The 25,749-nt window shown below is 42.0% G+C and overlaps 1 protein-coding gene across 1 annotated transcript in view; it reads right to left on the bottom strand.

The window, feature by feature from the left end:
- Positions 1-2,389: 2,389 nt before the first annotated feature.
- The window catches only part of LOC111228547 (multiple epidermal growth factor-like domains protein 11), a 51,972-nt gene continuing 28,612 nt past the window's right edge, over positions 2,390-25,749 (bottom strand). The window contains exons 7-25 of the mRNA XM_022754506.1: positions 25,481-25,601; positions 24,574-24,710; positions 22,298-22,510; positions 21,634-21,808; positions 17,590-17,710; positions 15,518-15,681; positions 15,264-15,366; positions 12,208-12,354; positions 10,666-10,800; positions 7,784-7,912; positions 7,114-7,242; positions 6,354-6,482; positions 6,074-6,202; positions 5,734-5,970; positions 5,349-5,515; positions 5,188-5,251; positions 3,849-3,893; positions 2,875-3,081; positions 2,390-2,615 (exon numbers count right to left, since the gene is read on the bottom strand). Of these exons, the coding sequence (XP_022610227.1) occupies positions 2,440-2,615; positions 2,875-3,081; positions 3,849-3,893; positions 5,188-5,251; positions 5,349-5,515; positions 5,734-5,970; positions 6,074-6,202; positions 6,354-6,482; positions 7,114-7,242; positions 7,784-7,912; positions 10,666-10,800; positions 12,208-12,354; positions 15,264-15,366; positions 15,518-15,681; positions 17,590-17,710; positions 21,634-21,808; positions 22,298-22,510; positions 24,574-24,710; positions 25,481-25,601 (2,728 nt within the window). The 3' untranslated portion in view covers positions 2,390-2,439. The remainder of the gene's footprint in view (positions 2,616-2,874; positions 3,082-3,848; positions 3,894-5,187; positions 5,252-5,348; positions 5,516-5,733; positions 5,971-6,073; positions 6,203-6,353; positions 6,483-7,113; positions 7,243-7,783; positions 7,913-10,665; positions 10,801-12,207; positions 12,355-15,263; positions 15,367-15,517; positions 15,682-17,589; positions 17,711-21,633; positions 21,809-22,297; positions 22,511-24,573; positions 24,711-25,480; positions 25,602-25,749) is intronic.

Here is a 25,749-nt window from a genome sequence, read left to right as displayed (position 1 = left end):
CACTCACTAACGCAGAACGGCGCTATAACACAGGTGTGTTTTCAGTCTGAATCCCAGTATCCCTCAGTACAACAAAGCAACTTCTGACCACATCCAGCCACATGCTGTGAAATAGTGGTGAAATAGTCTTGATTTTCAGCCCGGTGTGCAGTTCTGGAAAGTGTTGAATTTCCACATTGTCAGGTCTATTAGAAATGGAACATTGGTGGTGCTGACTGTGTAGGAATTCAACCTTTTCTTTTAAAATGTTTGAAAATATGAGAGTGATTCTGACTCAAGTATGCCACAAATGTCCAAACGTCAGAAGAAAAGCTTGACACACCTTTAAAATAATTAAGTGCTGTTCACCTCTCTGAAAAGTCTTTTTAACATGAGAGCTCTTTGACAGAATGTCCCCATTCTTGAAACTGGAAGATGTTTACGAAGAATAATATTTGGCCATGATTTTTTCCTCACCAATTGACTCTAGACTCAAAACATTTTGACACTTTGTAGTTCGGGCAGAGGTAGGTCAAAAATTGTAAGCACCCAGCTACAAACTTGAATAACATTTCTTATTTGCTAGAGTAGAATCCTTCATTCACCGGCAACAAACAGTCTCGTCAACATTCATTGCCATGACATTTCAATATTCACAGCTACAGATGAAGAGAGGCATGTCCTGTCTAACACTTGACATAAGCAGTGAATTCATTAAATTCATCTCTATCTTTCCCGGTATTGACCTGACTGAAACAGGTTTCCGATGATAGAATAGGTTTTTAATTTGAAATTTATGTACCAAAACAACAAGCAGCATTGATATGACAGCAACTGGAAAAACGTTCCTCAGAGGAAAAACAGCCACATAAAATATGATCCACTGTCACCACACTGGTCAAAGATGGTGAAAGATAATGTCCAGCACTAATGAAATGCTGTCTGGGCATCGATTGTCAACATGTTATTGCTTCTACAGAGGGTGAAATGGAATTCACATAGTGAATTAATAAATTATGTTCAATAAATAAGTTAATTAGCCAGATACAAACATAAAACATTTTTTAAAATGGACTTTTTACATACGGTTCCCTTTGTACATACTGCACAGGGTATTTGTGGGTCTAGAGTTGGTCAGATGAAACCTTATTTTAAATTTACAATCTGACAGAGAGTGAGAAAGAACATTCTAAGTAACTTCAAAAACGGTTCACAAAATGACACTGATCATCTCACAAGAAGATAAATTATGTGTTATCTACATCGGTGGGTATCCATTATCTGATCATGCTCATCTTTTTTCTTTTTTTTTTAATTCGAGTGTCACATTGATAAAAATTCACCATCACTAATATAAATTAATGAATAAAGCAATTACCTTAATAAATACAAAACATAAAGGGTCAAAGCAATCCCTTCTTAACACCCAATATTTCAAAAATGTAAACTAAGACATTTGCAAGAAAAATGCTTTCACATAGAAAACAACACAAGACCTGATCACTTTATCAGTGTGGGGAAAAATCCAAACTTTAAACCTACTGTGTGTGTGTGTAACTCAGTTATGCAATAAGGGCATGAACACTGGTGACCTGAATAAATCTCCAGACACACTGGGCCTCATTTACACTGTAACTTAAAAGAAAATCTCAAGTCACAGACAGAGATCACATTAATATTAACTGTGTGATCATTACTGAGTAAGAATGAATAAAGAACCATTACAATATACTTTATTATTTATCCATGCTTCATCAGACTGGGTTCGCTCTTAGCTAGGTTTCCATGGTTATTTAGAACAGAAAGTTCTCTACTATATGACTGCACATATCTTTACTTCAGAGTAGATGATCATAATCACTTCATGTCAGCTGCACGGTAAGCTGCACACAGTGAAGAACCATAAACTCTGGTGTCTATATGTAATAAATCTTTGCTTGCTTTGACATGGTCAAGGTTGCTATAACTTCCTTCATGTGGTGGGAATCACTTCTGTTTAGGGGATATTATAAACACTTGGCTGCCTTTGAGGAGTAAACCTATACCATGGGCTAAAAATGAGTGTGAGTGTGGCTCTCTCCCTGTAAATAATCCCTCCAAACAATCCATGTATGCCGCCCTTAGCGCTGTTTGGAACCATTATGTTCCACTTCAGGAGGTCCATAAAGAGGCCGGGCAGCAGTTTGAGTGATCAGTTCTATAAGAAAATAAAATGGACGAATGGTCGCTGGTGTGTGGGACACTCTTTCCTCCCCTCCCTCCTTCAGGGCCACAGAAAGATTGTGGGTGAGGGAGCCAAAGAGAGCAGGGTCCAGAGGAGCTGTGGCTGTCCCTTCATCTCAACATCTCAGTATCTAAATCAAACACATACGGAGACAGAGGGAGGGCCGTTGGTTGAAAGTTGGCTGAATGTTGCCTGGATGCTGGCACGCTGTCAGGGCCAGGTGGAAGTTGTACCCTCTAGAGCAGGGAGCTGGGGCTTTCTGGGGGTGGCGGGGGTGTGTGTGTGGGGCTGTGACGCATGGGCAGTATGTCATAGTGGCTGGGGATGTGGCTGCTGCGGGGAAGGTCATAGGGGCTCTGGGAGAAGCCGGTGGCCATTCCATTGGGTCCCTGCAGGACGCTCACCGTTGGCTCTGTGGTAGTTTGGGAAAGAAGGAGGGAAAAAAGTAGGAGAGGTGCATGAGACTCACTGAGGTAGAAAAGTGGCAGGCACACACCGAGGAGAAGGGAGAGAGGAGAGAGGAGAGGTGCATGCAATAGAGAGGCAGCTCACACTTCCTGTTATCAAGGCTTACAAAGTCTGCACAGGCTCACAGCAGGGAACATGACCAGAGAGGCCAAAAACTGCAGGACCCTGCTGAGCTCCACACATCAGAGCAACAACGCACTCACCAACATCATAGACATTCCTGCTCGCACTGCCCAGGAGGGTGGCAGTGCCTCCAAAGGGCACTTCACGGTGGGAGGGGGACTTCATCTCCACATAACTGCTCTCTGTATGCTTGCAAGTCAACCCTGGTGGGTCTCTAATGGTGGCATATGGATTTTCACTATTCAGGGAGCAGGAGCTGTTGCTGCACATGGAGCCCTTGATGTAATCTGCAGTGGCTGTGAGACAAGGACATATTCAGTATCAGCAAAGATGAAGAGATTGTCACTTAGCAATAGCAGTGGCATTAATGCTAGACTCTGATATTACGACTAAAATTTAAAGAGACATCAGTGTGGCCAGGAGAATGGAAATGAAAATCGTTGCCATTCTGAAGAAGTTGTACTTCTTTTGTCTCTGACATGTGACTAATGGTGGTATATAGTAATCAGAGTACAAAGGGGAGAAAGTGGAGGGCTCATCTCATCCATAACAGTCTCATCAGCCTGATAAGAGGCCTCATTAGAGACCGCAGCAAAGCTCCTTCAGACCACTCTTCACACCCCTGGGTCCCTCACATTCACCACCGACTGCACAGTGTGGGAGACAAAATGACGTATCGGGCACTGAGCCATAGAGAGCAATTACCGTTGGAACAAAACCTCAGCCCACCATGATCTTGTCCAAAGTGCAGAGAGTTTTCACATAAATCATAGAGAATATAAGGATATGGGATTTCAGGTCACATAAATAGCAGTCTCAGAGGGGAATAGAAACCAAATGGGGAAACTGATACATGGGCTGTTGAGCATAAAAGGATTTTGTAATATTGGTGCTGGTGAAGCTGAACAGGATTCCACATGAAGTGTCTGTCTGCACGCGCACACACACACACACACACACACACACACACACACACACACACACACACACACACACACACACACACACACACACAGAGAGAACACATGCATTGTTATTAAAATGAATTATTTACCTTTTCTCGACCCTCTCTGTGTCTGTGTCTCTCCCTGTTGAACATCTGTAACAAATGTCAGAACATGAAAGTCAAGCATCACATATGAATACCCCCAATGTGTGAAAGCTGACAGGAAATATCTCATTAAGGTACAATGATATATGTCTTATTTTGTTGAAAGAATATAAGGAATGTGACAGACATTATTGAATGTTTCCCCCGGTTTCTATCACAGTCCCCCAAGGCTTACAAGCTTATATAATCAACGGTGGTCATGGTGGGATATTTGCCAAAACAACAAAACATCATGAATAGAAGATGCGTCTGTTAGAGGCTACATCAGTCTAATGGACTTTAGTACATCAGGATGAACACGCGCAACTTTTTCTGGAAGTGACTTGTCATTATGATTGATGTGCTGTGCGCTCTAACACAAACTGGAATGTGCAGATCAAGATATCTGACTTAAGCCAAGCATGACGAAGCATAAGTCGTACGTAGATATTTAGATTTTTTGCATGCTGCTTAGTAGTAATGCGCCTGTAATGACAACACGAGCATAGCTTTCACACCAGCAGCAAAGTTTTTACAATCTATTTTGGTTTCACACCACCACAAACCATGAGACTATAGGGCATGATTTATCTATATAACCATTAATACTAGTAAATCAGTACAATTTAGCAATTTTTAATGTCATTTTACGCAAGAAATGTTTAAATGTCTATAAATGCACAGTAGTTGTCAACAATTATAACTTCTCCTATGAAGACATAGTTATATACTTTTGCAACTGTGTTTTACTATATTTCCATTCATTGTTGTTCATGTTACAGCTGTTGACAAATACACGTATAAACACAAATTATAGTGTTGTTATAAACCATTCATGAAATGTTTATATTCTGCTTCTAAATGTTAAATAGGATACAGCCAGAGAGCACAGATAATAAACCTGAGATTTAAGCTATTATTAAGTAATTTTATCGTCACACTTAATTTTCTGTAATCCATAGACCAGGAGTGCACCGCTTGACCCAGTGTAAGTCATCACAGAGAAATGTGCAACTGGGGGAAGTGAAAGAGGACTAATGAGCTCACAGTGACCCCTATTCACCTCTGCAGCACTGATTTCTCTGTCCCGCTCGCATATCTTATCAAAATCAGAGCAAAGGTTAGGTCTTAACAAGAAACCCCTGGTTCATCTTCATTCACAGCAGGTTAGCTATGTCCAGGCTGGTGCCAATGAAAGATTTGCACTAATGATGCATGCGTATTTGCCCTTTAAGTGACTGTGCTACAAAGTCTAAATTCAGGGTGTATGTGGGTTGTCACGGTAAGAGAGAGGAAAACCGACCTAGATCATTGAGGTTGCAGTAGGCTCTCCACTCGGAGCCATTTCTGCTTTTCAGGGTGCTTGACTGTGAAAGGAAGAGCACAGTTTGGTGTTGCTGTTACACTGCAGTATGTTATTGGGAAATGATGTTTTATGGAAACACATATGGAGAGTGGTCATACTTTGAGGGTCAGGGTGCCATCCAGGTTGCTGGAAATGGTCGAGACAACATTACACTGGGCCACGGTGTGGTAACTGGGGTTGGAGAAGCATTGGCCACTGCTGCTGCTGCTCTGGCTCTGATTGACCTCTGCAGCACTGGTCCTCATTGCTACAGTACTGCCACACTCTGAGGATTCAAACAACAGGTTTAGAAGATTTAAAACTAAATGTGTGCGTTTGTGCATATAATGTTTTTGGCTACTATCTTCCTAGCACTGAAATACATGGAGATTTTAACATGTATGTTTGTTTTTACTCCCAATAAATCAAATATAATCAAAATTATATATTTAATTGGTGGACAAATGGTCAGTCACAGTAAGTGAAGTCTCTAAAATATCTTACCAGACAGGGAATAGTCAGTGTTGGTGATATGCATTGCCTGTGTGTAGGACACACTGGGCTGGATCTCGTGGCCTTTGTCCCTCTGCCTCTGTCTGTACCACACAAACAGACTGAGCATGGCCATGATGATGAGGAGGAGAAAGATGATGCCCATGACAGCCCCTGCTGACTGGCGCTCGGAGCCTCGTGCCGGGCTAATCTTGGTGTACGGGTTCAACTCCTCCATCATCAGAGCTGCTACAGACAAAACACAGAAAGTGGGTTGTTTAAGTGCTGTGTACACATCTGTGTTTGAGTGATATTACAGTGGAGAGTCTCCATCATCTCAATCACCTCTCACCTTGATCACAACGGATGCCTTTATATCCAGGGCTGCAGTAGCATGTTCCAGTCACATAGTCACAGGTAGCATTGTTCAGGCACTCGCACAGCTGCTGGCAACCATATCCAAATGTGCCAGCAGGACACTCTGCATGGGAGAGAGGTGCATTACTACATCCATCAAAATTAAAGCACTTAGAGAGTGGGAGCCAAAGTGTTTATAGAACACATACACATAACCACACTCATCCACAGGGTAATTTTTGCTCAGAGCTAAAAAAGAGCCGGGCCTACTCAACTCTGCTCACAGCTCGTCCCAATGAAGCCTGTTCGGCAGGCACACTGGCCAGTGATGTGGTCACAGTCTGCGCCGTTTTGGCAGCGACAGACTTCAGAGCAATCTCTGCCGTAAAACCCTGAAGGACAGCCTGGGACAGGGATGGATAAAATGTTGGGGTGGGAGCGGTGAAGAAAACAAAGAGAGGGGAAGACAATGTATAGAGTCAAGGTCATATTGCAAGGGAACAGGAAAATCAATACCATTCAATGTCTCTGCAGCATACTCAATAAGGGACAATGAGAATGAATGGAAATGAAACATTTCCTGCTTCAGCAGAAAATGCATTTATGCTGTGAACATAACATAGAGGTGGAGATAAAGACAACTGGACACAGTAAGAATCTCTCTGAGGTAGAGGGAAAAAACTGTTAAAACAAATGTTATTTCCATGCACAACAGCAGGAGCATGGCACCACAAAAAAGACTGAATAAACCCTTGGGGCGATACATAATGGAATTCAAATTAGTGGACTGATGATGATGGTCTGCATTATCCCTGCGTGAATGACTGGAATGTATAATAAGCAAAATAATGAAGTGACCATTAGTTTTATTTTAATGTTGCTTTCTCTAAGAAAAAGAACTTGTAAATAAAAACCCAGTATCATCCAGTTGCCTCTGACAAAAATGTCTTGTTTCTCATTTGTCGTCTGCTGCAGTTCTGTTGGCCTGCCAGTAGATGACAGTGTGTGTCTACTAACTGCATGTGAGAGACTCACGCTGTGTGCAGTAGAGTCCGGTCCAGCCGGGGCTGCACCTGCACTCCCCATCGTAGGCACTGCACTGGGCTCCGTTGTGACAGTTACACGAGTTGAGACAATCAGGGCCCCAGTGCCCAGAGGGACAGGCTGCAGACGCCAGAGACACAGTCAAGCTCATGGTCACACACTCTCCCATACAAACTCAAACACATACATACAATATTCCACAGTACACTTTACACAATCCTTGTGGAAAAATCGAGCATGATCTTTCCTCTCCACAAGCCCATCATTTGTGTTATATGAGCAGACATTGGTGTCAGGTTGAAGAAGCCAAGTAAAGCGCTGGTAATGTTACATCTATCTGATCATAACTTATTTTCACTTTAAGTAGTTAATGCAATGAAAAACCACACATCAATTTCACATGGCATGACAGCTCAAAGCTTTGCTAATGATCTTTGGCCTACAGTGCTGTTAATCAAAGAGCATAATGTATTACAACAATCATTTAAGCAAGCTATGTGTTTTACATCAGCTGGGGCTCAGGGTAGTTCTTGGAATGTGGGGCCACAAAAATGATAAATGTGTATGAGGGTAAGCGAAAGAGAGAAATTAGGAGTGGAGACGGACAATGAGAGGGAGAAAGTGAGCAAATTAAACACAGGACAAAGGAGTGAAGCCATACCCTGAGAGCAGTCCTCTCCTATCCAGCCAGGGAAGCATTGGCAGGAGCCATCGATAGGGTTGCAGGTGCCGTTGTTGGTGCAGAGGCAGATCTCAGCACAGGCCCTCCCGTACCTGCCACTTGGACACACTACAATACACAAAAAAAAAAAAAAACATCACTTGACAGAACAACCCTGATCTGCATGTTATCACTTACATGCAAAGATTAGCAAAATCCATTAACATTATGACATCAAACTTGGACACATTATTGTGAGCACATTTATACAAACAAACTCATCCTGTGAAAGGTTGTGTAAACATATTTCTCTAATGGATGATATTGTTCTGTTTGAGTGGACATGAAGTGATCTGTTTAGACAAAAGGAGGAGTCAATCACTGCCTCCAGTGGCACAACTGCCCCATTTCCATTCGCTAGAGTGGAATGAGTGATGTGCCACAGAATTAAAATAGACCATGTACACAGACCACTCTATACATTTTTTATGAAATTAATATTTCAATGCTCTCTGGCACTCCTCAATAAAAGATGTCATTTCCAATGAAATCTCCATTGTGTTTTCTTGTTGGACCATGGGACAAAGTGAACCAAGGTGTTTCTATAACCATCAGGATGAGGGAGCTGCAGCGCCAGCGAATACATCAAAAGGTCTCATATAAAGAGAATAGCCCAGAGTTACACATATCAGATAAGGTGGCTGGCTGTAAAAGACATGGGTCTAACTCATTTTCATGTGGGGGGATTTTAATGATTACATTTCAACTGGCTTTCCCCTCTTCTTGAGAGCTCTTTCAAGCTCCTTCAAGCAGGTTGTCATTAGGCCATGAGGTTGGCTCCCCCATACTGCTGCTTCTGGGGATTCAAGCCTCAACACACCAGGAGAGCTTCATTAGGCTGGGACTTTGTGCTGGACAGAGGACAAGTGAGGACGCCAACAGGGCTCAACAAGAGGAGAATGTGCATGTTGTTGGCCACCTTCGTCCCCCGTGGCCTAACGCCTGCTCACCAGTAATTATAGTCCAGACAAATTAGGACTGGGTCTCGTTATTTCTCTTTCCCTTTCCTTGAGCTAACCTATTAAACTTTTATTTGTAAGACATTGCTCAAAGCCATGAAAGAGAATTCAAAAATTCCCATCTGCCTTTCTGTAATTTATATTAAAAAAAAAAGCTAAATTATTAGACATAAAACCTACAGTACATTGTAGGTATCTTTCCTCAACACAGTGATGGAGAGCAGATTTCAATTGCACTTTATGGCCAGTGAGGAACAGCTGATAAGACAAAGACAGTACCTTTGGTCACACAAATGATCGCACATATTAGATCAACTTAGACTATTTAGCATGTATGAGCAGTGTATAAACATTCTATAAACACTCAAGGTTGATTACACACTATCATGTAATTTATGCAGTTCTATGGTCATGTTAATACATATTAATGTACAGTATTAGTGAACAATTATAACTTCTCCTGTGAAGGCATATTTCATATTTTTTAACAATTCATAGAGAAAAGTTTGCACTGCTATACTGTCATTCATTATTCATTTATACACCAGCACCCAAGTGTGGGTGTCTCACAAGGGGAGTCAAACTTGCTGACAAATACATCGAAAACATTAGTCTGTGCACAACTACATTCTAGTGTATTATACACCATTTATTAAATGTTTATACACTTGTAGATACTTTGTTGAATAAATATAATAATATTAAATAGATAGTGAATAGATGAGAGAGGACACAAAAAAATCCATGATGCTGCTTTGAATTTTAAAATAAAAGTATTTGAGCCATCTTCTCTAATTTATTTTTATTTATTTTTTTGTGCTACACAAAGATTTTTAGAGTAGGTGACATTTTACCTCTAATCTGTTTTTAAGTTTCAGTTTAAATGTTCTTGGCTTAAATACGCTTGACAAAAAACAAGAGTACCAGCTACATTATTAAAGAAACACTTGTATTACCTTTGACACATTTATGACATTGTCATCACATTGTATGATTGTAACAAATCTTAATTGTCGACATACCTTCTATTTAAAATGAATGTTGGCTCAGAAAGACACAGATGTGTAAAAATGTGTCATGACTTCTAAAATTGTAACAACCTAATCAAAGACATCTGGGGCTAAAATAAAGAACTGTAAGGAAGTGAGCGGTACGCTTTCTGTCATCATCTTGCTATGCAGCATCGCAAGGACAATTTAACAAAGAAAAGTTTGTCTGGTGCCTTGAAATGAAATTTAACCAAAACAACAGATGTGCACACGTGTTTTGCCTTTGTCTCCTTGTATTTGTGAAAAGCAATTTACATGCATCTCCCTTTGCAGAGTAAGGAAGAGAGACAGAAACATTTATTTGATGTATCCTTTGTCTGGAAAGTGGGTCCCTGCAATATTCAGGCTCCTGTTGAAGGTTGAGTTTTCTTTTCTTTAGGTCTGGGCTGCACTGATAATAGGCATTATTCAACGTCTCAAGGCTAAGATGCCAGTGGGAGAGGCAGCAGGTCATCCGTTGATCTTATTAGAGGACTGTAAGGTGTCCTCACAAAATGACAGGAGAGGTTTATTGACATGTTACTGAGCCCTAGAATATTATAAGATTTTGTAGGATTCAGCACATAATAACTTTTAAAACTGCATAATCTTAAACGTATGGCACATTATTCTATTCTGTCTTTATAGCCATTGCTGTTTTCTAACCATTTAAATACAGATTTTTGTATTTTATGCCAAGACAAAATGCCAAGACATTTTCAGATATAAACTGTACTTACCATTTTCCAGCAGCAATGACTAAAATTTCACAGTGAATGAATTTGACGGTTAGTGGCAGCAGGGAAAGGTCAAAGGGACACAGAAGGCTACTTGCCTTGGTTGCACAGCGAGCCAGAGAAGCCGGACAGGCACTCACAGTGGCCCGTGACATGATGGCAGGGCCCGGTGCTGTGGACACACTGTGGACACGACTGGCTGCAGCGGTGCCCATAGAAGCCCGGAGAGCAGACTGCAGCCGGCAGAGTATGGCAGGAGAGAAGAGGGAATCAGTCGACAATGTTGGGTGGAACAAGAGGTATATAATAATGAAACAGGGCATGACAAGAGTGATCAAGGGGGTACAGAAAAATCAAGGCTGGAAGAATTAAAGCAGAAAAGATGAGGACAGACAGCAAAGGGAGGGAAAAAGCAGAAAAGTCTGTCTTTATTGTAGTCACTTGCATTTCATCTGTTGCCAGAGATGAGGTAGTAAATGAGTTAAGAGAATCATGAAAGTCTGTTTTATGTAATATCTTGAGAGTAGCTCTAGACACACAACTGTGCGTTAATAATGTGGATTTTTATTGAAAGAATGTGAACCATTAAGAGATATTCACAAGGTGATACAAAGATAATTATACGAACATTTTATACAAAGAGTCTTAACTGTGCAACTGTGATAAGAGGCAGCAGTTTATATTAAAAACATATTTTCATTTCAGTAAAGTGAGAGCATTGAATACCCATGTTATGTTCCTTTTTTCACGCAGTGATTTGGGAAAATTCATACTCCGATATCACCATTCTCAGGAGACGATCAGGTATTTCAAAAATAGAAACCTATTAGGAACTGACAAAAACACCCTGGGTTGTTGTTTGACAACCATACAATGGTAAGTTTACCCATGGGTTTTGATTTTATTTAAAGCAGCAGGTGTGATGCACCTTTATCAGCCTCTGGAGAAGCAGAGAAGCATGTAATCCTTCAATTAAAGTTTCAACAGGAAAAACAGAAAATCTGCAGTTATGAGGTTTTCTTCTGACGAGGAAATTATCTGTGTAAACATTGCATTTGGAGGAGTAATCATTTCCTGTCTCTTACAAACACACACACACACACACACACACACACACAGAGCTTGTTTAAGTCACTCTCTTAAATTCCACTCAAATTGATGTTTACAGGTTTGTGACTGTGAATTTCACTCCCAATCAGTGAGCTCATCACTTGAGAGCAGCTTCAGACAGACCCCATTCAGAAACCAGAGCTGGCACTCCCAGTGTGCACGCCCTCTGATGAGCCTTGGGTGAGGACTGTGAGTCTCCCACTGAGAGTTAGTTGTGGAGGACAGGGTAGGGGGGTGAAGTGTGTGTGTGTGTGTGTGTGTGTGTGTGTGTGTGTGTGTGTGTCTGCGTGTCTGTTGGGTTGCTGTATGGGGTAAAGACACTGTGATTAAGTGATAGCAGTGATGAAGGGTTTACACTCGAGCAGTTATGACCGACAACGCAGTGCTTCTCCTCAGCTGGCTCACCCTTCAGCAATTCTTCAAAGATCAAAGCAAGGTCAGTTCTGCGATGGAGTTTGTTAGTACACTGCTCTAAGTCTGAAAGCTTGGATAGAAAGGAAGTTTCCTCAGAGAAAGATAAGGAGGCTCACTTCGTTTGCAGGAGGTCCCTCTGTATCCAGGTGCACACACACAGGTGCCGTCCTCTGGAGAGCAGGATCCTCCGTTCTGACAGGAGCAGCTGACTGAACAGTTGGGTCCCCAGAAGCCTTGTGGGCACACATTATCACAGTGGATTCCTGCAGGCACACACAATGATGAATTTTCAGCGAATGCACACTAAGAGGGCAAAGACTGGTATGCTGTAAAAGTGTAAACAGCGTGCCTTGTGTAAAAACACATCATCAAAGGGCAGCATTCACAATGCTTGATCACAGCGGATCTGTGGAGGGTTTTTCACCCACCATGGACCCTCGATTGATTTTAGTTCTGAATGAAGAAGCTGCAGTTTGGAGTGTGTTTTTTTTTTATTTTTTTTAGTTCAGCCCATCCTTTCAGACTCTGTTTCTCCTTTCCAAATGTATTTTATTTTTGATCTGACTGGGGCTCCCTGCCAGTGCACTGTGTTGATTAACAGGGTTGGGTCTCCGGAGAGGCCGAGCTTGTCTCCCATTCTCTTTCAGCAGAGCCGGGGTAGTGTACAGAGCCGAAGGGAAGTATTCAGGCTACAAGAGCACAGTCTGGAAGTGTCACTGTGTATTTGGCGCAGCTCCAACCAACAAACGCAAAATACTGCATCCATACAGAGCTCTCACTCTGCACATGAATGCATTAACACATCCTTTGGAGCTGCACGTTTTCTCTCAGCAGTACCCATGTTTTCAAAAAAAAAAAACGAAGGGGAAAAGTCACATGTGCTGTACTGTACATACATGCAGGTTCATAAAATAAAATATTTCGCTGCACACACACAGACAATTGTGCACACACACACACACACACACACACACACACACACACACACACACACACACACACACACACATGCACACAGACACATGCGCACAAACTCTGCAACCTTTCAAACACCAGCCCTTAGTTCGAAGCCTCATTTGAAATTTCCTTTGAATGAGAATATCTGAGAATGGTGTGGCCATTAAAGCAGCATTAGTGCAGTACCTTTGAATTAAACCTGGACTAAACTCTGGGGACCAATGTTATACAGTAACCAGGGCGCCTTAGGGCTGGAATGAAGGAGTAACGGAAAGGAAATGTTAGTGCTGATGAGGAGGGGGCATGGTAGCAGTGATTTAGTCAGAAGCCCAGCCATGGAGATCAAAAGGAGGGCAAGGCTTGTGCAAGTGTGTTTGAGGTTCTGCTAGGCCAGGCAGAAAAAACAGTGACTGCCTTTACTGTCAGAAAATGAATGCGGACAGAGCATCACACTTTTCAGTCTAATGGTGACAAACAGAGGGGCTTTGGATGCCTAGTGAGGGAGAAGAAGAAAGAGTGAAAGAAGCCAGAACTGAAGTCTCTTCAAAGGAGGCTTTTTGCTGAGAAGTGCCAGAGGTCTCACTATCCAATTTGTACAGAGTGAGCACAGCAAAGCAAACCTCTCTCTCCCTGTTTAACTCTCTCTCTCTCTCTCAGTGCATGTAAACACACACTCACCTTAACTGCTCTTTGACATGGACTAGAATCTCCTCAGAAATAAAGGGTGAAGTCCTATCCAACATGGACTAGTATGAAGCCCCTGCATCAAGTGTCTAGTCACAGAGCACTGTTTTAAATCTTTGTTGGCTGATGTCATGCTTACGACAGTCCAGCAATATCTGTGTGGGTCACAGGCAGCTGAGCCACTTACCCGCACACCCTCCTAGAGACGAGCTTCTTGACAGTTCATGCAAACCTCACAATAAAACAAACAGGAAGTTGACAGCAAAGTACGATGCCATGCCAACTTGTAGGGCTGATATGACAGTGTCTACGGCAAAAAGAAACTAGCTATAGTGTTTCTGTGAATAGCCATTTTATTCCATCCCTGACTTAGCCCTGTGACGAATCCCACATTGTCCTCTCTCTAGGTGCTCCTTCCTACAGAGAACCCATTGTCAAGCCTCGGCGATTCAAGTATGTATGTATGTGTGTTTGTGTGGCCCACTGGGCTGCAGGCTGCCCCCAGCCCAGCACCCCGGTGACTCAATTAAGGCTGACAGATGGTCCCGACCTGTGCAGGATTCAGAGCATGAGAGGCCCGTTTTGCTGGCACTGTTCTTGCAGATAATAAAACCCACATTTTTTCCCAGAATAAATGCCCTAAGCTCAGGAGGCTGAATGGAGTGGGCTGCTGAGAGCTCACAGGCTTGACCTTTCCTGCTAAATCTATTCCCTCCCTGACTGCACCTCTCCACCCAGGCTCAGAGACCACGTCCTTTGCTAGCCCCCTGTATTTGACATTCAGATGCAACGCTTCATTTTTGAGAATAATGATCCTCACCCTTGCTGTGACATTCACACTTCCCTACCTCCTACTGCTCTTTTCCTGTAAGCAAATGTTTGAAATGACAAGAAACAAAGAGCAGACATATGTTCATGTAAAACTGAGAATTTGCATCTAGAGGGGATCAGAGTTCAAACGTAGAGCGTAAGAAAGAGTGAATCCTCTGATGTATAAATATGGCTGTCGGATCATTGAGATTTCACAACAACCTGCAACTTCAAATAATTAACAGAGCCAGAAATAAAATTATCATAGGCTGTGTTTAAAACTCACGGGGGCATTCTGTGCCAATAATTTGATCTCCAAATATTTATCTGGTGAGTCACTTCAGATGTTGTGTATAACTAATAATGGATGCAATATAAGCATGATTGCATACCAGCATCCAGTGTGTCAGCCAACAGAATTAATTTAGAGCTCAATTCTCAACATCTCTCATTCACATACCCCGCTGGCTCAGTGGCAAAACAAATTGAACATTTAATTAACAAAACACTGCTTAGACATTCTGTAAACATACTGTAAAACACAAACCATAAGTGCCCCAGCATATTCTTCTGTTTTGTGAAACAAGTATGTCTGACTAGCATCCAATGTTTGTGATTTTCACCTGATGAGAATAAATAAATACAGTTTAGGTCTCAAGAGGTTATTCCTGCACCTAATGTCCGCTTGCTCTGATTACTGATTTGAAAAAGCAGTACTGACCTGTCCAGCCGGGGTAACAGCGGCAGTAGCCACTCACTGGGTCACAGCCATTAGCATGGGTACAGTCACAGCGCTCACGACACTCCAACCCATAGGTGCCATCCTGACAATGATAAAAAGAATTTTAAAAAAACCTACCGTTTTCAAAAGTGACACTAGGGCATGTCGAGACACTACAAGTTGTATGGCGGTCTAAAAGGTTCAAGAGTCAGAGGGTTCATTGCAGCACCCTCTCAGTTAGAGGGCCAACTTACAGGACAGGACTCATCGCAGTGCTCTCCCCTCCAACCTGGAGAACATGTGCAGGTGCCATCCATAGGGTCACAAGCGGCTCCATTGCCACATAAGCATGTTTGATTACAGCCCAGACCCCATGTTCCACTGGAACAGAGGATGGAGCAGTCCACTCCCTGCCATCCTGGGGTCAAAGAAAGCAGAGCCATATCAACCTTTAGACACTGATATAAACAAAGTTTTATAGATATAGTTACATTGTAATACAGATAATAATTTTACACGGATAGACAATCAAAATAATGGTATAGTACATTGATTCCCAGCCTGGGGTTCAAACCCTCAACATAAATCTGAGGGGTCGACTGTGACTATGATTTAATGGATATGAAAGAAAGAAATAATTTCTATTTTGCAAAAATCTTGTTTATTGGTAGCCATGCAAGGATCTAGTGATCGTGATGTTGCTCTGTGCGAAGACCTCTGCCCTTTCCTCGTCTGTGCCAACTGGTATCAACTGGGCCCGGTGCTAACAGCCTATAAAAGCTCTGGCTGCTGCTGGAAGTGTCTCTCTCACCTTCCCTGTGGGCAGCCGTTTAGTTAGGACGCTTTAGTCCTTTGTTAGTTCTTTCCTTGCACTTTGTTTTCATGCACTGCCTACACTGATGCACTTCCTACACTGCGGATTCTACATTCACACACCATGAATTATTGTGTTTTGCGTTATGTATTTAAATATCCTCAGTTCTTTAAAACTTTTTTTTTTTCTGACTGTTGAAAAGTCTGCGTCTCTGGCTTTGGTCATGGCCTTATGACAATGTTGCCAGGTTGTGACATCTGTTACTCAGTTGGTCAGTCCATCACTTTGATTCAAACTGAAATTTCATTAACTTCTGGATGGATTAAGGTGAAATTTTGTACAGGTCCGGGGACCTACTGACTTTGGTGATACCCTGACTCTTGCCCCCAGGCGACACCATGCCACCTTTGTGCTGTGAGTGAAATGTCTCAAAAACCATTTGTTTGGTTGGTACAAATATTCATGTTTCCCTCAGGTGTAATAACTTTAGTGAGACCTTAACCTTCCCTCTAGCGCAACCATCGACTCAAAACTGTCATTCTCCAATATGTTTTTGACCAAATACCTGCAAAACTAACGACATTCCCATCAGCCTCAGCTGTAGTTCGTGCTAAGTGCTTATTAGGAAATGTTAGTATGCTAACATGATAAACTGTAGTAGTATTGTAGTATTTAGCTCCTTGCATCACTATACATAAGTACAGACCAACAGAGCAGCTGGCGTGACTACAGACTCCTAGTATTGTTACAAGACCTTTAATTTTGGGTTTTTTTTTTTTTTTTATGTCTTTATTAAATAGTTGAAAGTAGAAAGATGAAAGGAAACGAGGGAGAAAGAGACTGGGACTGACATGCAATAAATGTCCCCAGGTGGATGTGACCCAGAGACGTTGCAGTTCATGGATGGTTCCTTAACTTCAGACCAGATGGGTGCTCCCTGTTTATATTCTTTAATTGTCCCTTTTTTCTGAGATACAGAAAACGTTTACCTCTTCATGGCCTCTAAAATCACGCAGATAAAACAATCTGAGAAGTAAAAATCATTCATTGATGGAACTTAACTAAGCTCATACGGCAGGTTGAAGGGTCTCAAGTAGATGTTGTCTAATTTTAAAGGGTTACAAACCAAAAAATCTGGGACCCACATTTATGAACAGAATGTATGACAATGGCGCTCAGATTCCTCCAAATGGCCCCTGAAGAGAATAACTTATTATTAATATTATTTTATGTAATGCATCATTAATTTAAAAAAGAAAATTGAAAATAGCAAGGAGACAACAGGAGGAGGTCATCTGGCATCAGGGGCAATCTGTCAGTTGTGTGTGACACAGTATGTACAAGTAAACAACCAATTAGTCTTATATTCCAAGTACAGAATGCAAGAGAAGTCAGATCATAAGTATGTATGTGGGCAGTGTAAGAATCTGTCTCTTCAGCTCATCTACAGTCAGTATAGCTATCTTACTCAGTAGCTGCTCTGAGCCTACACCACATTTAGTTATACTGTACCTTCCCTGCAGATGCAGGAGCCATCGACAGGAGAACAGGATGCATGATTATGGCAGGAGCAGGTGGACATGCAGCTTGGTCCATACAGACCAGGAGGACACACTGTAGCACAGTCCTCCCCCTGTGGTAGAAATAATGCAAAGTCATGAGGCAAAGAATCAGCATGGCAATAAATGCTGACTCTGGCAGCCCTAAAATAAGAATAATATAGTCCGAGCAGATGCAGACAGAAAGCGCTTCTCGATGTCTGTTCTCTGTATACAGACTGAGGAGAGAGAGAACTGTAAAACTGAAGGGATTTATGATAGAGACTGAAGTTCAAGAGGAAGGACCACTCTTGATCACCCCAAGCTTTTGCCTCATAGCTTCCAATTATGCAGTCTATATATACATTCTGACAGCACCTACTGCCAGCCATGCTTTCCTTTTTGCAGCTCTGCTTCACCCCATCACTCTACTACTCTTTCATTCTCTCTTGCTCTCGCTCTCCTTTTAGGTTGCTCTCATGGGGGGGTCTTGCAGAAAAAAAAACCCTTGAACCCCAACGCTTTCCTTATTCATCTCCAATCAAACTTCTCTCAAATCTGCCCTCAATACAATCATTTCTGTTCTAAATAAACTGTGGTTCTCGGCTGCTGAAAGATGTAGGGATTTTGTAGACATAATAAGAGGGACCACCAAGAGTGATTAATTCCCAGTGTGGAGCAACGCAGAACTCAAAAGCCTCATCTACCAAATCAAAGACCAGAGTCCAAGCCTCCATTTTGTCCCTACATCCCAAAGGACACAGCTGACGGTCTTTGAGGATTATGTCCTTGTCCTCTAATTAGCTACTGGTTGGTTGAGTTGCTCACACAAAAGGTGTATACTGTAAAACCTGTAAAAACCAAACAAATAAATTCCACAGTGAGGTGGAGGGACGGGGGAAAGCTGGATCCCCGAGACATCTCTAACAGACTGCAGCCGAGTCTCAATCTGCTATTAACAAGCACACCAGTGGGATATCGGCAGCCATGCTGGTGTAGCCTTTAAGTCTCCTACTATTGCATTAGAGCGAGCTATCTGGTAAAGAACACGGAGTATTCCTTCCCTGTCCTCTGCAGCCTTCGGTCATTAGAATTTCTCTGCTTTAAAAGCTGAGCACAGCCCACCTCCATGAGTCCCGTCCCTCCCTAAGCTTGAGATCACAGCCAGTCTATGGATTCCCGCACCTTCCCTTCCAAACCCGGCCTTGAGTGACAGGTGACACGATGATTTAGAGTTCCAATTAGTGGCCCAGAGGAGTCCTGAGTGGCTCCTGCTTCGCTCACCAGAGCACTGGCGGACTGCTGGCTGCTCGCTGCTCTCATTATCATTTTGAACTCAGTTTAAACAGGAGGCAGGAGGAGATGTGCCAGTGGACGCCAGGGGCAGGACACACATCTTAAAACATCTCTCCTCCCTGTACACCACATAAAAGCGCCTGTCTGTGAATGAAATTTTTATCAATCGGTTGCAATAACCTTTGTTCTACTGAAAATGACAGCTTCAAGACTGCTAACAATAGCAGTTCAGTTACAGTTGTTAAATGCGGAGAGAAGTTCGACCCGCCAGGGGGTGTTTGCGGGATGAGGGGGTGGGTGTTCAGCCTGTCTTCAGAGCAGAGGCAATTTACTGGTGACTGGACTCATGGATAAAACGTCACGCAGCCACAAATGACCACATGGATTTTGTTGCATCCATGGCTGCGTCAAATTCCACTTGGTTTAACCCTCAAGGTGCAGAGACCAGTGGTTGGTCTGCTCTCAAGAGGGGAAAGGCAGCTCTCTCATTAGTCGCCTGATTCATATTCCTTCTGAGCTGTGAAGAATAGAAGTCTGTATGTGGAGAATCATTATTAATACACGGGCTGTCAGTCCATTGCATGAGAGCAGGAGGCCCTTACATAACTACACAGTCAATGGAGGCACCAACCAGACCTGAGCCGCTAAGAAGCAGCCAGGTCATCCCAAGGCACCAAATTCATACCTATTAGTATCTTAATGTAATTGGTGAGTATTTTCTTCGAGAAAAGCCTCTCGCTGACATGACATTGATCAGCCTGGTACCCACTGAGACTAGATGCAAATGGCAGCACTAATTACCAATCAGTCTCACTCCTTAACAGTTCATCTAACTGCAGGATGAGTGACTGCAGTTTAAAATTCATGCAGCAAGACAGAAAATGAACCGCTGAACCTTTTGATGAGGCTAGAAAGCCCTGAGAGATGGGAAAATGATTTGTTTTCACCACCTACAAATGCAGACTGGAAACCATTTCTAATGCATTCATATTTCAAATACCGCAGTGTCAACAGAATCTGTATAAACTGTAGACATAGGGGAGAAATGTTAGTATGAGTACATGCTGCAGATTGCAAGGGACAATGCCTGAATAGGTAACATGTAATCACTTTGTCCCAGTCAGAAAGAGCATGTCCAATTACTAGAGCTAAATCAAGCGTGCAGGAGCTCAGTCTGCTCCAACACTTTGCCTAGTTTGCCCCCAGATGGGACTCTAGAACAAAGATGCAGCGGGGAGGCTTAGTCCTATCAGCTGCCCCCTGGAGAAATGACTTCACCACCAATCATATCCTCAACTCCATCATTAGCCACATTTTAAAATCCCACTGTGTGATAACGATCATATGCCATGCATATGACAAAAGGTTACACACTCAAGACGATCACAGCTTTACCTTTCAAACAAACCATCTGTGTTGTTTGCAAAGAGGCAGCTTTGTTAAAAGAATAAAAAAAAATTTTAAAAACGCCACGATTGCCCCCCCCAACACACACACACACACACACACACAAACACACACACATGCACACGCACGCACACACACAAACACTCCAATCCTCCATATGAGGTGTGTCTGTTCCCATCTGACTGCCTCCTTTTCTATCCAGCTCCTGCCCTCTAGGTCTGTTTAATGGATCTGGCAGCCCTTCTCAGCAGCCGCCAAAGAGAACAGGTGGAGCAAATTAAGACACAGTCTGCGGCCCCGCTCGGTAGCTCAATTCACCACAGTGGCCCGCTGTAAGACACAGGCAATTTCCACTGAAATGTAATGTTGGCAGAAATGTACCCTCTCGGTCTCTGTTGCTCTGTAACTTCAGATTGCAAGACAAGAAATACAATGGGAAAACTGATTGAAGTTACCCAACTAATTTGACAGTTGTAAAAGGGAACAATATGGCTGCGGAAAAACTACTAAAACAGAAACATACTGTATATAGGTCAAAGATTCAATTTTCTCTCAATTGGTCGAGGAATATAGATCCACGCTTGCTCTCACCTTGTCCTTTATGATGCTGCAAGTTAAGGCATACGAAGCGCATTTGTAAAATACACACGACTAATTATTAATGTCTGCACATTTAGCAAGGAATTTCTTGTGGTGCAATAGAGCACATCCATAATGAGGCAATAATAAAACGTCTCACCTTGCTTCTGCCTGCCTATGTATAAAAAGCCTCTAAAGTAATACTGGGACCACGTCCAGGACATTATAGTCACACTGACGCAAACATTTTACTAAGGCCACAAATAACATGAAATATAAATCAACGCTATGACCTTTTCAAGTGAAGTTTAGACTGTAGAAGGATGAAGCACTTGTGGTATGAGATACTCTTACTGGAATCTCCTTATATAATTATTAGTAGATTATGAGAGATTCTCTTTAGTATAACAAAGATTACAAGGAGCAAGGTTACAATGGCAATTAACCTGTGATAGTTTCAAGAAAAATGAATGTTTCGTATGTGGTTAAACAGATAATAAGTTTTCCTCTTTTTCCTCCTTTCTTTACTACTCTATAGTAAATGTTGCTGCGTGATGAATTATGTATCATAACTGTTCTGCAGTTTGAGAGTGTTGAGATTTAGATGTCATGAGAGCATGTAAAGGTCAAATAAAAATAAAATAAAAAAACAATAAAACACATAACATCTAAAATAACAATAAAACATTACCACGATAGCAGCCACTGTATTGCAGTAAAGATACACGATACTCACCATGAACCCAGGGGCACATATACAGCCACCTGTGACAGGATGGCAGTCAGCTCCATTGGTGCAGCTGCAAGGCAGTATGCATACCTCTCCATAGTATCCAGGTGGACAGGTCTCATTACAGTAAAGCCCTGTCCATCCCGCAGAGCAGGTGCATTCACCAGAAAGTGGGTGGCAGCTACAACATAATGAAGAAGAAGGATGCGGCAACAGCGGGAAGAAAAAGAGTGAGATGAAGTTTCAGCTCTGAGAGTATCAACACTTCATTCCTGAGCAGGGTCAAAGTGTGAAGTCTGCGCCAACAGCAATTCATTCATCGATGTGTCTACGTGCTTGTTTCAGATAGATGAGGTGTCCCTTCTCTCCTTCTTTCTGTAATGACTTCTATGGTCGCTGCCTGACTCCAGCCGGAATCAGAGCATTAACATTGCATTAACTATGAATGCGGCTGAGAAATTATGAATGAAGCAAAGGTTGCGATTAAAAGCTAACTGGATGACACGGCTAAGAGGTGTCCAGACTTCAGAATGAGTCCTGGCTTAGAGCAGAGATGAGGCAAAATTGAGTTGGAGTTTAAGTCTTTATTCATATGGAGCTATAGGTGACTTCGCTTCAGGGCTTGGTCAGAGTGAAGCTGTGTGTGGCCTTAAACTGATGTTTCACTTACCTCACCGTGTTGGTGGTATTACAGGGACAGTACTTGTCACAGATGAGGCCATAGAGGCCCGGGGGACAGAATCTCTCTTGGCAATTAGGCCCTTTAAACCCTGTTTCACACAGGCAGGCTCCATTGATGTGATGACACTTGGCTCCATTCTGACACTCACACCTCTGGTTGCACTGCGGACCAAAGGTGCCCACAGGACAGTCATCCTGACACCTGGGGAAAATTACATAGACTGTCTTTTAAATTAGTTCTCTAACTATGTCAAGTGTATTAAATAAATTAAAGTCAAGACTTGTGACATGAAATTCAGATATGAAAAAAGGTTAGAGCAGCTCTGCAGACATGATGCATTAAAAAACGAAGAGATGTAACAACTTGAGCAACATCATGATTATTGATTAATTCTTTATTTTATGATGAAAAAAAAATCTCAAACTTTCTGTTGTTCCAGTTTCTCAAATGTGAAGATTTGCTCATTTTCTCTGTTTTATATCTATCTAAGCTGCTGGTTGGACAAAGCAAGTACTTTGAAAACATCAACAACAACCTTGTGGGAAACTGTGACGGGCATTTTCCAATGACTTTGGGCATTTTATAGGTGAAGTGTAACCAATGAGGTAACTGACAAAATAATCAATAAAGAAATTGCTACTTAAAGGAGTAAAAAAATATACTAAAAATATTACACATTTTATATTGTTGGAGTTTTGAGAAGAGACTAATAATAATTATATTTTATGTAACATAATATACATATACATATACAATATTGTCTCTTTCATCACACTACCGCCACTGTTAATACTCCTGCTACTACTAATATTGTGCAAGTGAAGTTTAAAGCTGCAAATTTTGACAGACTTTATGACTAAAGTTCTCAGTTAGTGTTTAAAAAACTGCAACTGTTGCCCATCTTGACAGAAAAGGTTTAAGGATGAATAATAACTTTTACTGAACATGTAACACACTTTCATGACATTGTGCAACAAAACGAAGTTTGCGTTAGTATTTTAAAAACGTGACCATTTCAATTTCGAATAAAATTCTCCGGCAGCTACTGTAATATGGTCATCTTACATTATTAATAGTCTTTTTATATTTCATCATTTGAATAATGAATATTTAATTTGAAAACATTTTCATAAATCCAAGGCTGACATGGCCAAATATCAATGAGTACATGACAGGGAAGCCCTGAAAGCAGGGAGACCTTAAAAGCAGCACCCTGCTGTCAGCAGTCACGACTTTAGTTTCTCTGCAGAAGGTGGACAAGAATCGTCATTGACCATAGAAATTAGAATTGCTGAGGAGTTTCTCCACATGAAGCACTGAAGTAGATGAGAAAATGGATTATTTCTTCACTTAAATATACTGACTTAACGATACAGTCTTGGTGGAGCATCAATCTCAAGAGCCTAACAAAGCTATTATAAATAGCTCAATTACATTATAAAATGGTCGAGTTATGTTTCATGTTTAAATTACCCCAGCTTTAGTTTTATCAGGGGACAATAGTATTATTATACTAGACAAGACAGGGTGGGGGCTAACACAATCTCAGATTATTCCTGGCAGGTTAATTCACCTGCCACTGACAAAACGAATGAGGGCAATTTTACAAAATAATAAAGTAAAGGAAAGGTCTTGTCGAGGAAGTGTTTCCATCCAAGAGACAATTGCTTTAGCTGAACTAATAAACCCAGGCTGCTCTGGGCTGCTCTGGCAGGCATGGGGAACTAAAAAGATCTGTGGATTTCAATGAGACCTTAATATAAGCCCATTACTTATAATTAATGAGCAGAATCCAAACCGTATGTAGCCCATGGTGAGATCAATGGACAGGCTAGGATTGGAGGAGGATGAAGGCTGAAGACATGAAGCCTTGCCGGCCAGCATGAAGTACGAGATTAATTAAACATAAACACCCCTATTAAAAGCTTCAAATCCACCTTCAAATGGACTAATGGGCATTTATAAATGCTTATTTCTCTTGAGCATGAGATTATTCCTGCATTTCCTTTCTCTTTTATAAAAGAACAGCCAGGTTTGTGCCTTATTTGGAAGTCAACAAAGAGAATAGGTCAATGAGTGACTGTTTAATGTGTAACTGTCGGTATGAAACCATCCCTTGGCATTAAATACTAATATCAATAAATCATGCCATTGTCTGACCTATTTTCAAAGTAGGAGTACAAAAGTTTGCACAGAGTACTTCACAAAAGCCTTTTGTGCATTATAATTGAGCAGTCTGTCTGCCAGGGGTGTCAGCTGTGTACCTGCGTCCACTGAAGCCAGCTGCGCACTGGCACTGTCCCGTGATGTGGTCGCACAGTCCGCCATTACGACAGGAACAGTCTTTACTGCAGTTGATGCCGTACTTGCCAAGAGGGCAGGGCTGGGCACAAACTGAACCCTGAAAAACATCCAACAAAGAACCATCGCAAATCACTACACCTCGCCAGGACTGCAGTACCTGAGACAACCTGACAACACCACTCAAAATAACACTGTTCTTCTTTTAACACTGTTTTCACACATTATCTTCAAAAAGCTCATATTAATGAAGAGTTTATTTTCACATTGGAAATCCAAAGTGGTCATTACTGACCTCCACCCCTTGGTTGGATTAACATAGACAATTATCACTGTTTATATAGCATAATTTGTCCCTTTAAAATATTCTAGGTCATTGTGGATGGTGTGGCAAACCAATGAGCAGAAATTCTTTACAGCACAACTGGATTCTTGAAAACATCTGATGAAGTGTGTCAATTTTGTCAAGTACTGCATTCAATAGATTAGCCAAAAACAGACATTTCAACCTGGTTAATTCGTATGCAAACCACTAGTCCATGAGGATGTGCCTAAAGAAACACTTTACAATGGTAACTGTGGGTGGCAATGTTCACTTGACTTACTTTCACTTTATGAATTAAGGTTTAAGAAAACATGCAGCCTCTCCGCTAGGAACGTCTTCTTGCAGTGAGCAAAGGATCCCACTTTCTCATATTTAACTGAACACAACATCTTGATCCTAAGGTGCATGTTCTCAACAGGTCAGTCTGTGTGCGTCAGTAAAGACTACATTACAGACCTCAACCAGAAGCCCAATAATATTCAGCCCTTTTCTTCTCTCTGGCCTTTCTACCTCATTTCCCTCCCACCTTTGCTTATGTGACCTACCGTCCACCCGGCAGGGCAGGAACAATCTCCAGTGATGTGGTGGCATGTTCCTCCATTCTGACAGGGGCAGCGCTGCTCACACTGAGGCCCGTGACTACCGGAGGGGCAGCGCTCTCCACAGCTGTCACCACACAAGTCAAGAGTCAGATGTCTCAGACACATAACCTGTGTTTGCCTGCAGTGCTTTGCATCAACAAAGAACACTCGGGCAAACAAAAAAAGACTTCATCAAATTTTTTTTAATAGACACAAAGAACGTGTCAAACGAG

Source organism: Seriola dumerili, unplaced genomic scaffold (genome assembly GCF_002260705.1).
Source record: "Seriola dumerili isolate Sdu_G_001 unplaced genomic scaffold, Sdu_1.0 BDQW01000219.1, whole genome shotgun sequence".
NCBI lineage: Eukaryota > Metazoa > Chordata > Actinopteri > Carangiformes > Carangidae > Seriola > Seriola dumerili.
This window is presented reverse-complemented; position numbering and strand designations above follow the sequence as displayed.